General features: G+C 35.8%; 1 protein-coding gene across 3 annotated transcripts in view; it reads right to left on the bottom strand.

The window, feature by feature from the left end:
* Nucleotides 1-1,375: 1,375 nt before the first annotated feature.
* NUCB2 (nucleobindin 2) overlaps nucleotides 1,376-20,565 on the bottom strand; it is a 39,219-nt gene continuing 20,029 nt past the window's right edge. For all 3 annotated transcript variants that reach the window (XM_072619613.1, XM_072619614.1, XM_072619611.1), the window contains 10 exons: nucleotides 20,108-20,234; nucleotides 16,008-16,111; nucleotides 14,938-15,123; nucleotides 14,633-14,723; nucleotides 13,722-13,780; nucleotides 13,242-13,334; nucleotides 9,341-9,430; nucleotides 6,788-6,958; nucleotides 6,614-6,695; nucleotides 1,376-1,996 (listed from right to left, as the gene is read on the bottom strand). In XM_072619613.1, coding sequence (XP_072475714.1) covers nucleotides 1,863-1,996; nucleotides 6,614-6,695; nucleotides 6,788-6,958; nucleotides 9,341-9,430; nucleotides 13,242-13,334; nucleotides 13,722-13,780; nucleotides 14,633-14,723; nucleotides 14,938-15,123; nucleotides 16,008-16,111; nucleotides 20,108-20,234 — 1,137 coding nt within the window. In that variant the 3' untranslated portion in view covers nucleotides 1,376-1,862. The remainder of the gene's footprint in view (nucleotides 1,997-6,613; nucleotides 6,696-6,787; nucleotides 6,959-9,340; nucleotides 9,431-13,241; nucleotides 13,335-13,721; nucleotides 13,781-14,632; nucleotides 14,724-14,937; nucleotides 15,124-16,007; nucleotides 16,112-20,107; nucleotides 20,235-20,565) is intronic.

Below are 20,565 nucleotides of genomic sequence, written 5' to 3'. Positions count from 1 at the left end.
ATTATTTTAATGGAATAAAAACCTTCCAGGAATTGGACAAGAGATATTTACTCATCAGGGTCTTACTAGACTGTGCTGCAAGGAGCTACTGGTCCCCCTGGGTTCCCACCTTCCCCCATTAGCTTTACCCACGAAGTCCAGTCCTATGTATTAAGTTAGAGATTTCTCTACAGGAAGAATAGTCTTCCCTGTGGCAAGGTCCAAAAATCCAAAAGGCCCCTCTGTAGGAAAGGATCCTGCCTGCTCATTTGGCTTGGCAAGAGCAAAATGATGATTTCTTCAAGGGGTCTTTTCTCTTTCCCCAATTCCAACTTCACCTCTCAAACAAAGCAAATGTCAATGAAAACAAAATCTAAGGGAGGAAAGATGCAGACAGGAAAAAAATACATAATTCTTCTAGGAAAAATTCAAGCCAAAGAATGGAGTCTCAATATATCTGTTTTCTCCTATAACATTAAGTATACTTAAATAGTTTTAAAATCCATGTTTAACAAAAAGGAACAAATCTACCACAAAATAATTTTTAAAACATAACACAGAATGGCAAGTGTTCATAGAAAAAGACATAATAATCACAGGATAATAATCAGGAATAAACTACTTCTCTAATAATTCTGTAACTTATTGCCCTAACACTAAAAGAGAGGATTGGGAGTGGGGAGAGCCTTGGGAAACACAAGAAAATCAAGGTGCTACTAATGTCATAAAATGGCATGTACAACTAGCACCATCTTTCAAAAAGATGGTTAAAATGAAGACCAAAAAAAAAAAACAGAATTTGGACAAGCTAATTTATGAAGAATGTTTCACAGAACCAGGATGAATTATATTTCTTCTCCCACTTGTCAAGTACACAGATAAGCCATTAACTTGTGGTAAAGAATGAGGAAAATGAATCGTTTCTATCAAAGCAAAAAAAAAAAAATCCAGTGAAGGGTCAAATTATACCATTTAAATAAAGAAAAGAAGCCCATCAACTATTCACCATTAACACTGAAATTTATAATTTTAAATACAGAGAATTAAGAGAAATATACCATGAATGCAGAAATGAAAGAAAGTAGGCAAATTTGCGCAGCAAACTCCAATGTTATTTCTTGTGATACCTTTTTTTCAATAAAAATGATCATCATTTGAATAACATGCAGAGTTTTAAAGAATCTTAGGAAGAATGGCTATTATGCAGGAAGAACGATATTGTAAACTATTGGCCCACAGCATTGCTGGTACAATGCATTTACCTTCATTATAACTAAAGTTAGTAAAAATATTTATCCTAAAGGCTTTCCATAGTGAGAATCTGAGGAATCTGTAAACATGAATAGTCATTACTGTTCTGCATAATTCTTTGAGGCAATTAAAAAAAAATCAAAGCTGAAGTTCAAAGTTTTATTTTGAGGGGTACTTTTTTGGTCTCAGAAACAATAAGCAGGTTGGCAGTGCTAGAAAATGGAAAAACTTGACCCTTGGATCCAGGTTCTCAATCATCTTTTGTTGGAGCTATACACATACGTTGTAGGTTAATTATGGGAGTCTCCTGAGAACAGATTATTATTCACAGCAAACTACTGGGTTTTTGTTTTCTTTTAATGGGATCTTATCCCCCAGTCACTAAAATTTGTCTTTACAAAATGGAGTCAAAAAAAGATTTTTAGTAACCTCTCCTTTCACATTTTTCAGGAGATGAAGAAAGACTGCTTTAAAGTGTTGCTAAAACAAAATTACAATTAGCCTTTTGATGATGCTACAAGTAGGGGCAAGAAATAAGACATTTTAAATTTAATTTCTTAATCCACTTTAGTCTCCCTTTTTAAACAAACAAAAAATGAACAAGAAAAGTATAAAGTTGAGGCACCACGTGGTTAAGGGTGAATCTGGACATGTTCAGCCATGGCTGCTCCTTCCTGAAGGGGAGAAACGTGTTGGGTTGACAAAGGCTGAAGGTGGTCACTGCCTAGAGAATGCTTTTCTGACTTCTCCTCTTGCTGCTGCCCAGCTGTAAAACAAAGAAAAATGAACATATTACTGCAACTAGTAGTAGAAGGGGCCCCAAAAAGACTCCTCTCTCTCAGTAATTAAATCATTACTGTTTCGTTTTGGGGAGCTTTACTGTCAAGAAAAAGTTTCAACCTGGCACTAATGAGAAGTTTGTAGAAAACTCATCTTCCTCTACAAGTAAAAAATCATAGATTTTTTAAAAAAATAAGAGCTGTTGTATTAGCATATTAATAATTTTCAACAGCAAATCTGTGGGAAATTAAAATACAGATCTATGATTCAAAGGTTCCACCACTTCTATAACACATTTTTAAATAAGACAAATGTGCATCCAGAGAAAGAACTATGGAGTCGGAATGCATATTGAAGGATGCTATTTTCACTTTTTGTTTTTTGTTTTTTTCTTTCTTGTGGTTTTTCCATTTTATTATGATTCTTCTTTCATATTACTAATGTGGAAATACGTTTAACATGATTGTACATGTCTAACCTATATCAGAGTGTTAGCTGTCTTGGGGGGGAAGGGAGGAAGAAAAATTTGGAATTCAAAATCTTACAAAAATGAATATTTAGAAACTTTCTTTACATGTAATTGGAAAAAATAAAATACTATCAAGTGGGGGGAAAAAGAGGAAACATGATTTCTTAAAAATTTTTTGAGTCCATAAATCAATTTAACTATTAATTCTCCCTTGAATAATATGACATCACATACTTTACTAGGAACTGTGAAATATCTGTCTCAAATATGACTATGTACATTTATAAGTGAAAATGAAACTCCCAGGAAATATCTCTAACCAAGGAAAAGTGTGTTGTATTCCTGGCTCTATGAGAAATTAAAACTCAGCTCCATTTTCACCCTGGCTTCATCCCCCTCTGCTATCTTTCAGGCTTGCACTAAACTGGGCACTGCAGTTTTCAAGGCAAATCATGGCTGCCTTTCACAGAGAAGTTCACAAATAAACATTCTCTTGCTATAATTCAAACAGCAGTAGTCACAGGAACATTATTCCAATTCTAGTATTAATATTTCAGTTTGAAAAAATTACACAGGTCTGCCATTCTCCCACTGTGGTTCACACTAATCAGACCTTTCTACTTCTAGTGGAGTTCACAATTTCAGAGAAATTGAGAATTTTCAGAAGCAAATAACAAAAGTGATTCAAAGTTCAGGCAAGGGAGGAGGGAGACATGTAAGGAAAGGTTCAACCTTATGGAACCTTAAAAACTCAGGGTAATTTAATATTTTTAAGGGTTCTTATACAAAAGGAACAAGCCATCAACATCAACAAATATTTGCTGAATGAGGAATTATGCTGTTTTACACAAAAATGCTATCCTGTCCAAAGAGATCAGACTAAAAGGAAATAGGCTAATTCTACAGGAGATATTCAGTCTAAAGGAAAAGTTTTGAGATAGTGAAGACTGCTGGAATAATCAGGGTTAAAGTCAGAGTTCATTTATTCAATCTTCATCTTTCTTGACCTCTCTGCAGACTTCGACACTGTTCATTACACTCCTCCAAGATATTTTGTCCCCTCTAGAAAACCTAGACATTGCTCTATCCTGGTTCTCCTCCTCTCTGTCCAAACCTTTCAGTCTCCTTTGGGAGAACTTCATCCAGGTCATGCCCCAAGGCTCTGTCCTGGGCTCCCCCTTTCTTCTTTACCATCCTACTTGGACATCTCATCTATTTCCATGGACTCACTTCTAATTTCTAAGAAGATGATTTTCAGATTTACTTACCAAGTGATAAGCTCTCCCTTCACCTCCAGTATCCAATCTCCAGTCACCTACTGGACATCACAAACTGACTGTCCCACAGACATCTCAAACTCAACATGGCCCAAACTGAGCTCATTAGATTTCCCTCCAAACACTTCCCTCTTCCCAACTTACCTATTATTGTCCAGGGTACCACCATCCTCCCAGTCACCCAGGCTCACATACTTTTTCACCCTCACTCACCCTACACAGCCAATCTTTTGCCAAATCCTGTTGATTCCTCCTTCATAACATCTCCTGTATACCTCCCCATTTCTCCACTCACACAGCTGCCACCCTGGTAATAGGTCTCATCATCTCCCATGTGAACTGCTGCATTAACCTTCTGGATGCTATTTCTGCCCCAAGTCTCTCCCCATTCCCTAGTCCAGCCCTCCACTCAGTTGCCAAACTAAAGCAAAGGTCCCTGTCACTACCACCAGGACCTCCAGAACCCCTGTTCAATCTGCTCTAGCAGCTCCCTATTACCTCCAGGATCATGAAATCCTCTGTTTGGCCTTTAAAGTCCTTCCTAACTTGTGCCCCTTCCAGTCTTCTTATGTTTGTTTGCCTCTATGCACTCTAAGATCCACCCTTCTTCTCATCCCTTGGACACAACGCTTCTGCATGTCTTTCCTGGCTGCCTCCCTCCTCATTTCTGCCAGCTGGCTGCCTTCAAATCTCAGCTCCAATTCCACCCACGGCAAGAAGCCTTTCCCCACCTCCCTCAATGCTAGGACTCTCTGTCTAATACTATCTCCCATTCACTCTGCTCATCTGACTTGTACACAGTTATTTACCGGTTTTCTCTCACATTAAAATATAAGTTCCCTGAGGGTAAGGACTGCTTGAGTCTTCTGTCTTATGCCCAGCACTTCTCAGATTCTGACACACAGGAAGAGCTTAATAAATGCTTGTTGGCATGATTTGATTTGGAATAGTGAGGAAATTGAAGGGTTTAGGACACCTAGTGATTAATTGTGGGAATTAAGTGAACCACACTGGCTTCATCTGGTGACTCAAATCTGGAGCTCACTCAGTTCCCTGCCTATTCAACTATGGGTCTAGTCAACTTCTGTCCTATGAGAAAAATTTATTTAATTGTGAGAATTGAGAGAAAACCTTATTGCACTGTTTGAACTTAGCCTGCACGACTGGAAAACTGGAGCACCTCCACTAGTTGTTTAGAAATCCTTAAACAAGAACTTAGATTATGTTGACCAAATTGATATGCTCATTTCAAACCTTTGTTTTCTCAGTTATTACATTTTTCACCAACATAAGAGACTATCAGAAGGTCAGAAAATAAACATTTATTAAGTGGCTACTATGTGCGAGGCACTATGCTAAGTGCCAGGGATGACTGTGTGTGTTTGTCCTTCGTTGCCGAAGAAGACCAAGCCATCAGAGAAATAATGACATGACTTGCACTTGACTTTGTTTTGAGTGAGGGAGGGCTGGGTAGGTCACCAGCCTCAGTTCTCCAGAGCTATCTGAATCCAGTGACCAGATATTCATCAGGATGACTGGAGATGACCCAAGATGAGGCAATTGAGGTTAAGTGATTTGCCCAAGGTCACACAGCTAGTGAGTGTCAAGTGTCTGAGGTGAGATTTGAACTCAGGTCCTCCTGACTCCTGCACTGGTGCTCTATCCACTGCACCACCTAGCTTCCCCAAGTGCTAAGGACACAAAAAAGGTAAAAGGCAATCCCTGCTCTCATGGCAACCAATTCTGACAACTCTCCTGATTTTTATCCTCCCTACTCTCCATCTGCTTCCACAGTGTAAGCTCTCCAAACTTCACATCCTTCTGAGTCAGGCCTTGGAATTTCAGGACAGTTATAACCTAACTAACCTGATACCCAAGGACCCACAGAAGATGCTATGTAGGGAAAGTCTATTTCCCTAACCCTTCCACCCTAACCTTTCTAAATCACCTCAGAACTCCAGCAGGCACCCTTAGACTCACCTGGAGAGTAAAGCAGTAAGAGCCCACCTCTCTTTCAGTTTCAGTAAATTGGCAACCCATCAAACTCACCTGAGCAGGAGGAGTTTCATGGGATAGAAAAATGTGATCTCATTATGTTATTTTTCCTCTCAAACCTGTACCTCTACTACCCCTTCCTTATTGCTATGCAGGCCATCACAGTTATAACCTTGGTAACATTTCTGACCCCCCAGTCTCCAGCACTCCCCTTATCATATCGCATCAGTTACCAAAGGTGATTATTTTTATCTCTTCAGTGCTGAAGGGTGGGGGGGCCAAAGGGGAGAGATGCTCTTGAGGTAGGAACAAGAAAAAGAAGAGAAATTAAATAGAAATTAAAACACCTACAATGTCCCCCTTGTCTCTGAATCCTTATATCCTTTCAAAGCTCATCTGAGATTGCGCTTCCCCTCCTATCTGAAGATTGATGCTTCCTCCTTCCCTCAAGTTTTATTTTGGTCCAAGTACCTTCCTCCTTTCCTCCTTCTCCCAGCAGAATGTTAGCTCCTAGAGATAAGGAACTGCCTCATGTTTAGCTTAGTAACCACACCTCCTTGCACATAGTAAGTATAATAATAAATGTATATCTAATTGAATAGGGCCAAAAACTTTTAATTAAGCATATCAGTGCTAACTGGGTTGTCATTTAAAGAAAATGTGTGAAATGTACTTTGGTGAATAAAGTTTCTTTTAGAAGTTTTATATATTTTTCTCTTCAGTAAAGTAACTTTCACATTTTTGGAGATGAAGAGAAAAATGCACACATTCTTTGAAATTGCATTTCAGTTATTAATATTTCACTTAAATAAATTTCATTTAGTACTATTATTAGTACTAAAAAAAAATCACAATTACTTACGTGGCTGAAATTTTAATTCCCCGCCTGGCCCTGCTGGAGGTGCTCCTTGTTGTAATTTCTTTTGTTCCATCTGTTGTACCACCTGGTAAATGAAAAAAGTGAGAGTTAAACGTGTGAATGGGCTAAGACAGGCTTTGAGTGGTGAAAACGTTCAACTCCTGCCCCAGGGCTGACCTGCTGATATTCATGTTTCTGGGCCTGGAGCTGGTCGTGCTGGCGCTGGAGCTCTTCCTTCTGCTTCTGGAGATCTTCTGCCTTCTGCCTGAGCTTGTGTTCTTGTTCGTAGATGTGATTTTCAAATTCTTTCAGCTCTTCTTCTGTGAAAAGCTGCTGCTGATCCAATGTCTATTAAGAAAAAAAAACACACACGCTAAGGAAAGGCCTGAGTTTTCTTGTAGAAAAAAGGGCATCAAGATGAGGCAGAGAACCAGAAGGGAGAGCGCTATGCTCCTCGTTTGGTGACCACTATCACAGAAGGAAGCCTCCATGAACTGAGCAAGCAAGACTCCACAAAACTGAGGCTGCAGCATGCTTCCTGCCATGCAAGGGCAAAGTGAGATTTCTTTCCAGACTAGCCAATGGATCTACTTCTTTTGCTTGACTATTACTTGTTACAAGGGAGAATTTCCATTTGGGCTAGCAGGAGGAAGGAGAAAAAAGATGGAGGGAAAAGGAAGAGGGTAGGAAGGGGGATGGAAGGAAAAAAGGGAAAAAAAGAGAAGAGATAGAAGAGGAAGAAGAAATAGGGAAGAAAGGAACCTTAGCAAAATATGAAGAAATGTCTATGAGAGAAGGACTTTCAGAAGGATAGATTTGTCACTATTGTATTATACTTAACATATACTTTTTAAAACTGTATATAACCAAAGGTCATGGTATTAGATACAACACTACTTCTGTTCTTTATATACTGAAATGTTTGTGTTTGTTAAATTCATTATTAAGAAAGAAAAGTTTTTAAAAGGTGGCAACAATTTAAGGTCCCTTCTAGTTTTAAAGTTTTAGGATTTTATCTCTCTAATTGATAAATGGTCAAAGGATATGAACAGGCAGTTTTCGGAGGAAGAAATCAAAGCTATCTATAGTCATATAAAAAATGCTCTAAATCACTATTGATTAGAGAGATGCAAATCAAAACAACTCTGAGATACCATATCACACCTATCAGATTGGCTAACATGGCAAAACAGGATGATGATAAATGTTGGAGAAGATGTGGGAGAGTTGGAACATTAATTCATTGTTGGTGGAGCTGTGAGCTAATCCAGCAATTCTGGAGAAATATTTGGAACTATGCTCAAAGGGTTACAAAAATGTGCATACCCTTTGACCCAGCAATATCGCTTCTAGGACTATATCCCCAAGAGATCATAAAAATGGGAAAGAGTCCCACATGTACAAAAATATTGTATGTTTTGCAGTGGCCAAAAACTACAAATCAAGGGGATGTCCATCAATTGGGGAATGACTGAATAAATTGTGATATATGAATGTAATGGAATACTATTGTGCTGTAAGAAATGATGAACAGGAAGACTTCAGAGAGGCCTGGAAGGACTTATATGAACTGATGCTGAGTGAAAGGAGCAGAACCAGGAGAACTTTGTACACAGCAACAACCACAGTGTGCAAGGATTTTTTCTGGTAGACTTAGAACTTCATTGAAATGCAAGGACTTAAAAAATTCCCAGTGGTCTCTTAAGGCAAAATGCCTTCCACATCCAGAGAAAGAACTATGGAATTTAATTGTAGAATGTAGCAGATCATTTTCTTTTGTATTACATTTTGGTTTGTTTTATGATTTCTCCCATTCATTTTAATTCTTCTAAGCAACATGACTAAGGTGAAAATGTATTTAATAGGAATGTATGTGTAGAAACTATATAAAATTGTATGCTGACTCAAGGGGGGGAGGGGGGAAGGAGGGAAAAAAATCTAAGTTATATGGAAGTGATTGTAGAACACTGAAAACAAAAAAATAATAATAAAAAAGAAAATTAGCAAAGGGAGTTCTCCTCATACTGATGAAATCACAGGTCCCAGCTAGGAAACAACAGCAGCAACCCTTCCCTCTGACCTCCAGAGGCTCACCAGAGGGCACTAGAAAGAGATGACAATCCTCTGTTATCTTCCCTCATCCATTCTTCTTCATGTCTCAAGTAACAGACAAAAGCCCCTAGGGTCAAAGAATCAGCTTCTCAAAAATTATCAAAACTGTCTGAATTGATAAATGTATAACTTTATTCAATATGAGAGGCAGCTAGATGGAGCCAGGAAGACCTGAGTTCAAATTTGACCTCAGATAATTACATGCTATGCAACCCTGGGCAAGTCACTTAACCTCTGCCTCCCTCAGTGTCTTCATCTGTAAAATGAGAAAACAGTACATACCTCTCAGGATGGTTATGAGGATAAAATAACATTTGTAAAGTGACTGGCAAACTTTAAAGCACTATATCACTGCTAACTATTGTTGCTATTATTAGGCTTGGAAAATGTCAGATTCTGTTTCTGCTGACACAGTCCAGCATCTCTTTAAGTTTATGTATGCTGATCCTCCCTTGTAGTACATAGAGTAATAGGAATTCTACCAGTTCAGAAAAAAATTGATCTTCTATAAAAAAAAGTAAGTATCCAAATATAATACAAAAGAGAAAGAAAGATATCGGTGAACATCTTGATGAAACGAAGAAAACATGATAATAATCCATTTCAAACAGATATTACCTCCCAGCTATCTGGCTCCAAGAATTCTTTTTTCTCAGTAGCTTTTAGAAACTCTTCCAAAGTCACTAACCGGTCCTTGTTATTATCAACCTGATTAGAGGAAAACAGAAATGTAACATTAACTTTTCCCTCCACCATTTAGATATTAGACACTCTCTTCAGCTAAGAAATACTAGAATACTATTGGACCTCTGGTGACATGTTTACAAATTGGAAAAAAAAAAAAAACTAATCCTTTCTGTATCAGCAGTAGGACATCTTTCACTTCCTCATTATGGAGTTCAGAATGCTATTGATTCTATTTAAGTCCAAAGGTTTCTTTAAAAGTCCTTATGAAAACAAATTTAAAGCTGAGTACTTTTTTTAAATTTAGACTTCACTTCAGGTCTTAATCGAAAACTGACTCCAGGCTCCTCCAGCTTTTGATTATCTGTATTAATGATGGGAATATATGACCCTACAGTCACTATAGTTTTGTCTGTATTTATGTGTGACTACAGTGACAACTGCTAATGTTCTATACAGAATTATGTACACACAGGTCTGCAAGGACTGCTTCATTCTTTGTGTTTCCAGGACCCAGGACAGTACCTGGCACAGAGCAGGTGCTTAATCAATGCTTGTTGTCTGAGGTCACTACAAACTGAATAATGAAGAAATATTATGAAAACCTGCTACAGGAGTTGCTCTGAAAGCTTTTCTGTTGCAGAACTCAAATCTGGGAACACAAAAGGCTCTCAGATTGAGGCAAAGCTTCAGGCTAAGTAGAATAGGAAAACAAGACACCCTGGGACCCATGAAGATAGGAGTATTCCTTCTCCCTGGGTTCTCACAGTGACATGCACATAGTAGGTATTTAGTAAAAATTTGTTGTGTTAAAATTTTTGTATTTCTAAGAAAGGGAGACTTCTGATGCTACAAAGTATAGAATCCAAAATATTCATCAAGGAAGTAATTAAGGAAAAGAGGTACTATCTGTAATCTGTCAACTAATTAAATCATCATAGGTACTATCTTCTCCCCAAATCCTGCCCTCCCTCTAATTTCTCTGTTCCTTATTGATAGCATTATCCAATCAGTTATTCACACCTGAAACCTTAAGAGTTTCCCATTAGTACTCATTAGAAAAGTCACCACTGGATCTGTCTCTAAGTCCTATGGATTCCATCTTTTCAATAGTCTTTCTATCACTAGCTCTGGTCCCTTATAACTTCTTATTGAGGGTATTCTAACAGCCTAATTTGTCTTCCTCCCTCAAGGTGACCCCCTCTCCCATTCATCCCTCACACCTCTGCCCAAGTATCTTCCTAACATACTCCTCTAATCAATGCCATATAATGCTGAACTTGGAGGATCTGATTTTGAATTCTTACTGAATGTATGATCATAGGAAACTTACTTAACCTTTTTTTTAAGGCTAGATTTGAATGCGGACCTCTTGACTCCAGGCTGTGTACTCCATTCAGTGTGCCACCTAGCTGCCTCTGTCTTAATGGGAAGAAAATCTTTTTAACTCTGAGGCTGGCTTCTTCTTTTTTTAAAACAATGCCTCTTTATTAGTTAAAAATACTGTTCTAGAGCATTACAGGATCAGTTAACAAGCCTAATTTGTACTTCAAGCACTCAGGGTGAGTCAGGAATCATTCTATCCACCAACTAAGAGTTTTCTGCAAATGCTCAGTCTTGAAATCCAGGTTATATCTACAAGGTTAGGCACTATTATTATCCTCTTTTTCCAGATGAGGGAACTGAGGCTGGAAACTCATTTAAGTTCTCAGAGCCTCAGTAGCCTTACCTACAAAATGGAGATGATATTTGTACTACCAGCCTTACAGGATTTCTAATGCTTTGCACATCTTAAAATACATCAATGTGTTGTTAGTCTCACTTTCTCACTCAAAAACAGTTAGTGACTCCGTTTAATCTAAGGATAAAGTAGAAAGTTCCATTCCAGGTTCTCTAAACTCCAGCCTACATTTCCAGTCTTGTGTCAGTTTTTTTCCATTCAAACATTAGGTTTTAGACAAAACTTTCCATCCTCCTTTTGTCCATTCCTTTCCTCAGATGGTCCCCCATATCTGACATGAATAATGCTCTCTCTTTGCCCCCAAAACTCTTCATCTCTCACCTCTTTTGCTAAAATTATTTTCTTCCTTCATGTCCCAAATCTTTGCCTGTTATCCTTCTCCCCAGCTGAAAAATGATCATTCCCTTCTTATATATTTCTGATAGCTTTATCATGACTCTCTCTTGAGTATTTAACTCAATAACCATAATATTGGTGGATAGGTAATTTTACTCTATTAACTATAGGCTCCTTGAGCGTAGGCATGTGTCACCTGCATTTGTATCCTCAGTATCAAGCACTTACTCTGATACTTTAGTGGTATAATGGAAAAAATGTTGAATTTAGTTTCCAGAAGACCTGCATTCACATCCTAGCTCTGCTACTTATTACTGGTATGAACTGGGGAAAGTCATTGCAGTTCTATGAAGCCTCAGTTTCCGCCTTTATAAAGCAAGAGATTTGGTCTAGATAATCTGAGAGTCCTTCTAGCTCTCTCATGCTAGAGTATGTGTGATTTCATTGATGTGAACACTCCTTTCACCAACAGAGATGACAACAGTGCTATACCTTAAATAGACTATTTAAATGAGTTGCAGTATTATAAAAATTCATCATCTCACAGTCAATCTCTGATGACAAGAGCCTTTCTATTTCATCAGGCTGGTCTCCAATAAATAAATACAATAAACATACATACAACTCCAATAAATATACATACAACTAGCCATACAACTTTGACCTACCCTAAGCCTTTACAAGCTGCTAAGAGCTTCCAGAGGTTGTGTTCTTTTGACATACCTTACTGGAACCCAAGATTACTTTTCATACCATGATGAAGCACTACAGCAGGACTTCAGAGGAAGCCTTGCAGATAGTATTTTGTACTAAGTATTAAAAATAAGATTTAAATGAAATAAATGAGACTTAATGGCAACATTCCTCTTTCCGAGATGACATCCAATCATAAGTGTCTACTCTTTAAACCTGGTCATTCAACCAATCCTGAACTGACCTAAGATGATATACGACCATCTGATCTATATCTCTCTTTTATATCTACAGCATTCCCTGATCTACCATTCTAATAATCCTGTTAAAAAGGAAAGACAGTTAGTATGGCCTGATCTTTTCTTGAGGTTATTATCATGGCTATTAGTGATCACTTCTTTTTTTTCCCTAAATTTTCACTATGTGTTTAATGATACATTCTAGATTTTGTTAGGAAGAGGTCAAGCATTTAGGTCTTTTGCCATCTCTACTCTCTTCCCCTTTTTGAAAACTGGGATGTTTGTTCCTGAATTGTTGAAAAGAAAAAGGTAAAATCTTATTTCATATTTTATTTTTTTTAATTACATGTATATGTAGATGTACATGAAAAAATTACACCTTTTCAATTTTTGAGTTCCAAATTCTCTGTCTCCCTCCCTCCCTGGCCTCCTCCATTCAGAAGTCAAGTAATTTAACATAGGTTATACATGTGTAGTCATATAGCTTTTTTTTTTAAAGGGGCATTTTTGTAATCCTTAGCTTGCTTCACCAACTGCAGTTCATTCTGAGTATTTCTGACACAATTCTGATTAGACTATGAATTGCTTTTGTGTTCACACAGTGTCAGTTGTAGAAAATCAAAAATTCTAGATTGAAATTTGTTTCTATTCATTCATTACTCCATATAAACAATACCAAGAACTTGGAAATTTGCTGCCATTTTAGGGTTAGGGATTTAGAATTGGAGTGCATTTAGGGTTAGAATCGATTCTAACCCTAACCCTAAGACATTTTCATTCAATATTCACAGCCATCACAATATAGAGTCAAACTTGTTAACCATACCTCATTCATAACATGTTCCCTCATCCTAAGCCTTTCTTCTTCCATTTCAACCATGTCATCCTCTTCATTTTTAGGGTCATATACTTTCTCTAACTAAAAAGAGGTTGAAAAGATCAGTATAAAAATAGATGCAAAGTGAAATACACAGAACAAAGAGAACAATATAAACAATAAATACAATGATACAAATGAAAGGACCTCTAAAAGCAAATTAATTTGATTAATATAAAGGGGAAAAATGAAGGAACTGAAAGAAAACAAAGCATAGCTCTCTCATGGCAAGGAGGTAGAAAATTACAAGAAGGGAATGTTTTTTCTTCATTGATTTTCTTTGTCACAGGAGAGAGTTAAATAATAATTGTAAAGAAAAAAGGTATCAATAAAACATTTTTTTAATAAGAAAAGGCCCACAAAAAGAGGAGTAGGAGGAAAAAGAGAAAACAATGAATAACAAAAAAACTCAATAGGTTCCATTTTTACCTCTTTGGTAAACAGGGCTTCTAATTCTTGCTCATCCAAGAAACCATCACTATTGACATCTAAAGTATAAAAGTAACAAGTGCAAAATTGTTTTTAATAAACTAGAACAGAAAATGAATCATTAAAAATAGTCATTTTATAATGGTTTTGAAAAGACAAGTTCTGACATTCAGTCTAAACAGGATAACTTCTTTTCAGCTGAACCAAATTTCTTTCTTTTACAAAGAATGAGATCCCCAGATAAGTCTGAGTCAGACAATACAATGTCTACTCATAACTAAGAACAAAATAATTCTAAATAACTCCTCTTTCAAAAAAATTTTTAAAAAACTGAGCATATGTGCAGATTTTTCTTTCTAAACTCTGGTAGTAGAAATAATATTTAGTGTTCATTGTTTTTCAAATAATTATAATCAGGTAAATCCATAGAATTATTCTGAGTTTACAGAGAAAGAAAGAGTCTAAGTTAAGTCACATAATGATTTAGCACCAAATACAAACCCAAAGTACTGACTTCAAATATTCTATGTCAACATTCAGCAATAAAGACTATTCATTTTACTATAGGGGAAAAAACTATAAAATTTTCAAAGTGATAGTAAGACTCAATAAAAGGCTCCGGGTGAAATATATGTACAGCAGTAGTGGTGTCAAATTCAAATACAAAAGGGGCCACTAGTCCATACATAAGGCCTCATACTGGTTTAGTTTTAAAACTGTAATGTTATCTATCTTTTATTGTATTTTTATTTATTATTTTGTTAAATATTTCCTAATTATATTGTAATCTGGTTCAAGCTGCTCTGAGGAGTGCTGTCGATTGTGTTTTACACTTCTGATATAGAGTAATTTAGTTTTCAACTTTTGCAAAAAAGGATACACAAATATAATATTGATATTAAATTTGTTACCATGCAATTTGAAAAATGTCTTCGGGTCAAAGTCACTAGGATCCAGTCCATCTGTCTCCTCCCATACCTCTTTTAATTGGTCTTTGCTTCCCTACAAAATTGATTTTTTAAAAATTGATGAGAAAATCTGGCATCAGCTTAACTACATTAGTGTTGTAAGAGATTCATAGTATTAAAAATAATTTAAGTATTAATACTATTAATTAATAAGTAATCCTTATTTCCTTGAGAGCAAAGCTTGGCTATTTTATAAGATAGATCAAGGGTTTTCACTTAGCTAATGTTCATAAAGCAACAATCCTTACTGGGTGGTTAACTTTTGGATGATTTCCATGTTTCTTCTTCATTTCCTCAAATTTAGATTCTTCTTCATGCCTTTTTTCTTCATTCAGTGTTTTCAAATATTCTCGCCTTTCATGCTCCTTCATCATTTCATATTTTTTAAATTCTTCATGGCGAGTTTTATCATAATTTTCTAAATCACTTGTAGCCTAGGTAAGATATTTTAAAAGTGAAAGTCTACTGTTTAGAAATACAATTAAAAATCTTGAGTAAAATTTACCCTCAAATAATTTTACAGAAAAACTTAACATCAGTAAAAGAGTAAGAGAGTAAAATAGTTAGCAATACTAACAATAAAATAAAGTTAAATTTGACATGTTTTGTCTTCTAAATCTATAATTTGAATCTTAGGTTTTACCAGCACTTACCACGTAGTCATTTGAAGCAACTGAAAAAAGTTCAACTACAGGGAATATGCATGTAAATAAATCATACCTAAGATGCTCAAGATGATCAAGGGAGGGCAAGCTAAAACATGATTACTACCATTAGGATAGCTAGTGTTTACATAAGGTACTTTAGGATTTATAAAATGCATTCTATTTGTTATTTCATTTCATGGAAAATCCCAAGCCCAATGTCATTATTATTCAGTCTGGAGTTTTAACTTGGTCTAAGCTGCAACTTTTGCTTAATTTAAATCCTACAAGATTCCAGCTTCACCTCCTTTTGAGAAAGTACAGCATCTTTTTTCTAAGTACTAAAAACTATCATTTTGATCAACAACCAAAAAGTACTTAGTATAGGGTTCAGGTAATGCTACTGAAAAATAACATTAGGAAATAAAGATATAAAAAACTGGGTAGAGTCATACAAAGGAACCAAATTCAGGAATTAATAGATTAGACTACCTAGTTTGATAACTCCATACAAGGAAATTATGTGTTTATGCTATCGAAACATTAAGCTCCATTACTGTGCAAGATACAATAAAGACTGTAAAAAATATGGTGGCCGAACTCTCTGAGCTCCTGTCAAATAATAAGACCTCAGTACAATGAGACAGACAAGACTTTTAGTACAGCATACTCACGGCTTTGATTAACATATCTAAGTCTGTTGGTTCAAACTTGTCAGGATTCTGATGATTTAGGTGCTCAAACTGCTTCAGAAGAGCTTGATAATCTATGCCTGTGTCTGAAAGAAAATGAAACAAATGTTTTTGGAGGTTGTTATTTTAAAACAAAAACCACAACTAATCTCAGCTTAATTGTACAAATTTAAAACAAAACTATTCTATCTTCAGTGCCTCCGTATGTCAAAACCTTCCTTCAGCATGCCATTTGCAAGATGATTTCCTTACTTTTCTAGCATAGTCACCTCCACACAAACCTTTGCTGATACTTTTAGAACAATCAAACTGGGTCACTAGAACTCTGGCACAACGCTGATGGTTTGACTTTTTTTTTAATCAAGTAAAAAGGTAATGCCCTGGTTCTAGTTTTTATACTTTTTGGGGGGGGGGAAGGAATCAGTCATTCAGAATTATTTTGTTCTTAAATATTAATAGATATTGTATTGTTGAACTTAAGCTATCTGAGGATCTATTCTTTGGAGATATAAGAAACTTGATTACAGCTGAAGTACAGAACTTGTCCCATTTAGGCCACACATCAGCATATCAGTTCCTTTGTTTTTATTAAAAAAGGGAACATTTCAAAGCCAAAACGTTACAGATCAGATCAGAAGACCCAATGCTTCTTGGTTTAATCCGAGGTCTCTGGAAAATGTAGCATTTTGTTCATAATAATGAAGTATATCTTCCTATCAGTTTATTAGTGATTGCTAAAATTATATTCATGAAGATGAAGGGGGAAAAAATGCAAATTTTCTGATTAAGGAAGATAAGATGTGTTTCTATAACAGGTACTACAATTCACAGCAATGACACTGATATTTTTAAAAAATTCTAAAATAGAAGTTTCTTTCCTAGAAGATAGATACTTTGCTCCATGAGAGTGAAAGTACAGTGTGTGAACAAATTTGTATCTGCCCCACGTTTCCATTTATAAAATATTTCTAATTTTTTGCACAATGTTACATTACTATGCCGGATAAAGGATGATACTTTTTTTGGTCAGTCAACAAATATTAATACTAAGCACCTACAATGTGCCAGTCACTGTGCTAATAAGGACTAAAGATACCAAAAGACAGTCCCTGCCCTCAATGAGCCAATAATCTAAAGGAAAAGGCAACAAGGAAACAAATATATATAAAGCAAACTATATATAGTATAAATAGGAAATAATTAACAAAGGGAAGACATGAGAATTAAGAGAGCTCAGGAAAGGCTTCCTAAGGATGGTGGATTTTTAGTTGGGATACCAAGGGAAGTCAGTAGGTAGAGTTAAAGAGAGAGAGCATTCCAGGCATGACAGAGGCCAGAGGAAATGCCCAGAGTCAAGAGATAAAATATCTTGTTCATGGAACAGCAAGGAGACTCTTGTCATTGGATCAGGGAGGAAGGTGTAAGAAGACTGGAAAGGTAGGAAAAGACTAGTTTATAAAGAGCTTTGAACCCTAAACAGATGATTTTACATATGATCCTTGGGCAATAAGGAGCTACTGGAAATTATTGCATAACATAGTCATATCCGTGCTTCTAAAAAATCACTTTAGTGGCTGAATGGACGATAGATTGCAGGAGAGACAGACCCACCAGCAGACTCTGCAACAGTCCAGGGACCTGTACCAAGATGGCAGCAGTGTCAAAGGAGAGAAGGGAGCATGTTCAAGCAATATTGCAAAGTTGAAATCTACGAGCCTTGGTTATATGTTAGATATGAGGGGCAAGAGAGAGTAAGGAGTCAAGAATGGCACCTAGGTTTTAAGCCTAAGGAACTGGTAGGACAGCTTTGCCCTCTACAATATGTAAGTTAGAAAGGGGGAAAAAGGAGTTTAGGGGGAAAGATAATGAGTTCAGTTATAGACATGTTTAGTTTAAGATAATGCCTGAGTCTGTACTGCAAAGTATTCTCTTAAAAGAGATTTGATTATCAAATACTTTGTTCAGAACTTAAAAAAAAGAATAATCTTCAGCTCCCAGGCCAAGCCAGATATCCTGGCATCCGTGTTCTTAATCTTCACTTGTCAAATATCATTGCCAAAACATTTCAAACACATTTTTCCATAAGATCATAATGTATATTTACATTATAATTTTGCTCCTTTATTCAAATTTTAATTAAATAAAATTTATTTTAATTAAAATTCTAGCTTTTCACTCTACCTAGTATGAATATAGTGGTTTTTTTTAAAAGTAATTTTAAGATGGGGACAAGGGAAGGGAGGGATGATAGAAGAGAGGGCAGATTGGTGATAGGGGCAATTAGAATGCTTGGTGTATTGGGGCTGGGGGAGGGGACAAATGGGGAGAAAATTTGGAACCCAAAATTTTAAAAGTTAAATAAATAAATTTTAAAAAATTAAATTAAAATTTAAAAAAAAGTAAATTTTAATCTTTTATACCATAGTCATTTTCTGATTGATATACTCCCTCTCTTACTGAAACTTCCCTTATGACAATGAAAATCACTAGTCAAATTACCTCCGCTAAATTGCACTGGATAACATATCACATCTGCAGCCTTCTGCACCCATTGCAGACCCCCTCTCTCCTTGTTCTCACAATCTGTTCTTCAGGACCAAGGTTGGTCACTAACATTAATTTGAGTTCACCTGCCTTTTTAGGGTAATTTTCTTTCACATTATTGTATCACTGTATACTGTTCTACTGGTTGTATCTGCACTTAAGTATTTTACCTTCAGTTGTTTATAGTAACTTTATTTACTTCCCTTTCAAACATAAGGATTCTTTCTTATTTAAAAATAGTCTAATTTGACTTTTTTTTCCCAATAATCAACTACAGCATTTGCTATCTAGAATGATAGAGAACATCACAAAAGTGCATCCGCACTAAAAATATATGACGCATGAACAATAGAAATGTTTTGTGTGCTAGGACATTAAATTTTAAAATGTTAAGGGCTAATATTTAACAATATAGCATTAAACGGCTATATTGATATAATCTAAACAGGTCATATGATGATGCATTATGTTACACAGTAGATAAGAACGATTAAAGATTACTAGCTAAAAGAAATCTCTACTCAAGTTCTAATTGGACACTTCATCATGGTGATGAAATAATTTCAGGTTCTTCCAGCTATTACAGATCTTATCAAGAGAGAAAGGCTTCTGTACTCAGGGACAGAATGTGTGTTTCTGTGGTCCAGGGTCAAATTGTATCTGTCTAGAAAGAGCTATCACCAGAGGCGCCAGGAGGTGGAACTCTTTGTACCATAGTAATTCATGAACAGTATAAACTAAAGCCAGTAGGGGTTACACTCTCTGTCTGTGCTGGGAATGCCTACACCAATGTACTAAAGGATAAAGAGATAGATGGTCATTTGGAAATCTAGTTCAAATTTCTGTACTGATCTGATTTGACCTTGGAATCTCAACTTACTTCCTTACCATGATGAAGTGTCCAATTAAAACATTAGTAGATATTTGTTTTGGCTAGTAACCTTTAACTATTATATCTATTATGTAACAATGTATCACATGACCTGTTTAAAATATTAATGTATTTAAATTGAATAAAATTCTTAAAAAGTGTTGGCTACAATAACAAGGGTTGAATTCAAAAAGTATCTTCTTAAAGTTATATAAAATATAAACTTTTGGAGATTTCTTACTTTTAACTCCCTTAAGTAATTCTTGGTGATGAAAAAGGATTGCTGTTTAAAGAAGAAAATGGCATTCTAACCAACAACATGGAGACTAGTTAGCTGAAATGCTTATCCATTTCAATTATTAATTTAGCTTGCACATAAAAAATTCTAGTGAAAAATTAAGTTTTGACAGTTGAAATTATTCCTAGTGCTCCACCAATCAGGAGGCATTGTGACACAATGCAAATATCAATGACCAGACTTAAGAGAGCTTTGGAGGTCCTTCCACTGAAATTTCTCTGATTTTGTGACCCAAACCAGTGCTTAAACTAAATCAAGTCTGGGATAGCACTGAGTATTCTAATAGAGATACCCTAGAATTAACAAATTATGAATGGACATTTTATCAATCAAATCATCATTTTTCTTGACCTCTTCTTAGGCGCTTACCTTGAATGGAATCCAATTTAGCTTTAATTAGCATTCTTAATCTTGCCACTTCCTGTCTCTTTAATTCATCAAGTCTTGTCCTGACATGGTGACTTACTAAATCAAGCTCTTTGCTTAGTTTCCCACTCTGTTAACAAGATAAATAAATTAAATCATAGTAGGCTCAGCTCAAGTAACAATAAAAGTCAGATTATCATAACAAACTAGTCATATAAGTAAATCTAACAAACTTTGATATGCTTAATAATGATAATACCTAGAAGCATAACCTTCAGATTATATTAATTTATTTAAAAAATCAGATAAAGAATTTTGAATAGGCAAAAATTCATCTAGAAAAGAGAGACAAGGATATGCCTTGAACCCTCAAAGCATTAGTCCCTAGAAGTGTTATTTGAAGTAAATAACTTCAAATTTCAAATAAATTTTTATTTTTGCTTTCTTTATTTTTATTTCTT

This window comes from Notamacropus eugenii, chromosome 6 (genome assembly GCF_028372415.1).
Source record: "Notamacropus eugenii isolate mMacEug1 chromosome 6, mMacEug1.pri_v2, whole genome shotgun sequence".
Lineage (NCBI taxonomy): Eukaryota > Metazoa > Chordata > Mammalia > Diprotodontia > Macropodidae > Notamacropus > Notamacropus eugenii.
This window is presented reverse-complemented; position numbering and strand designations above follow the sequence as displayed.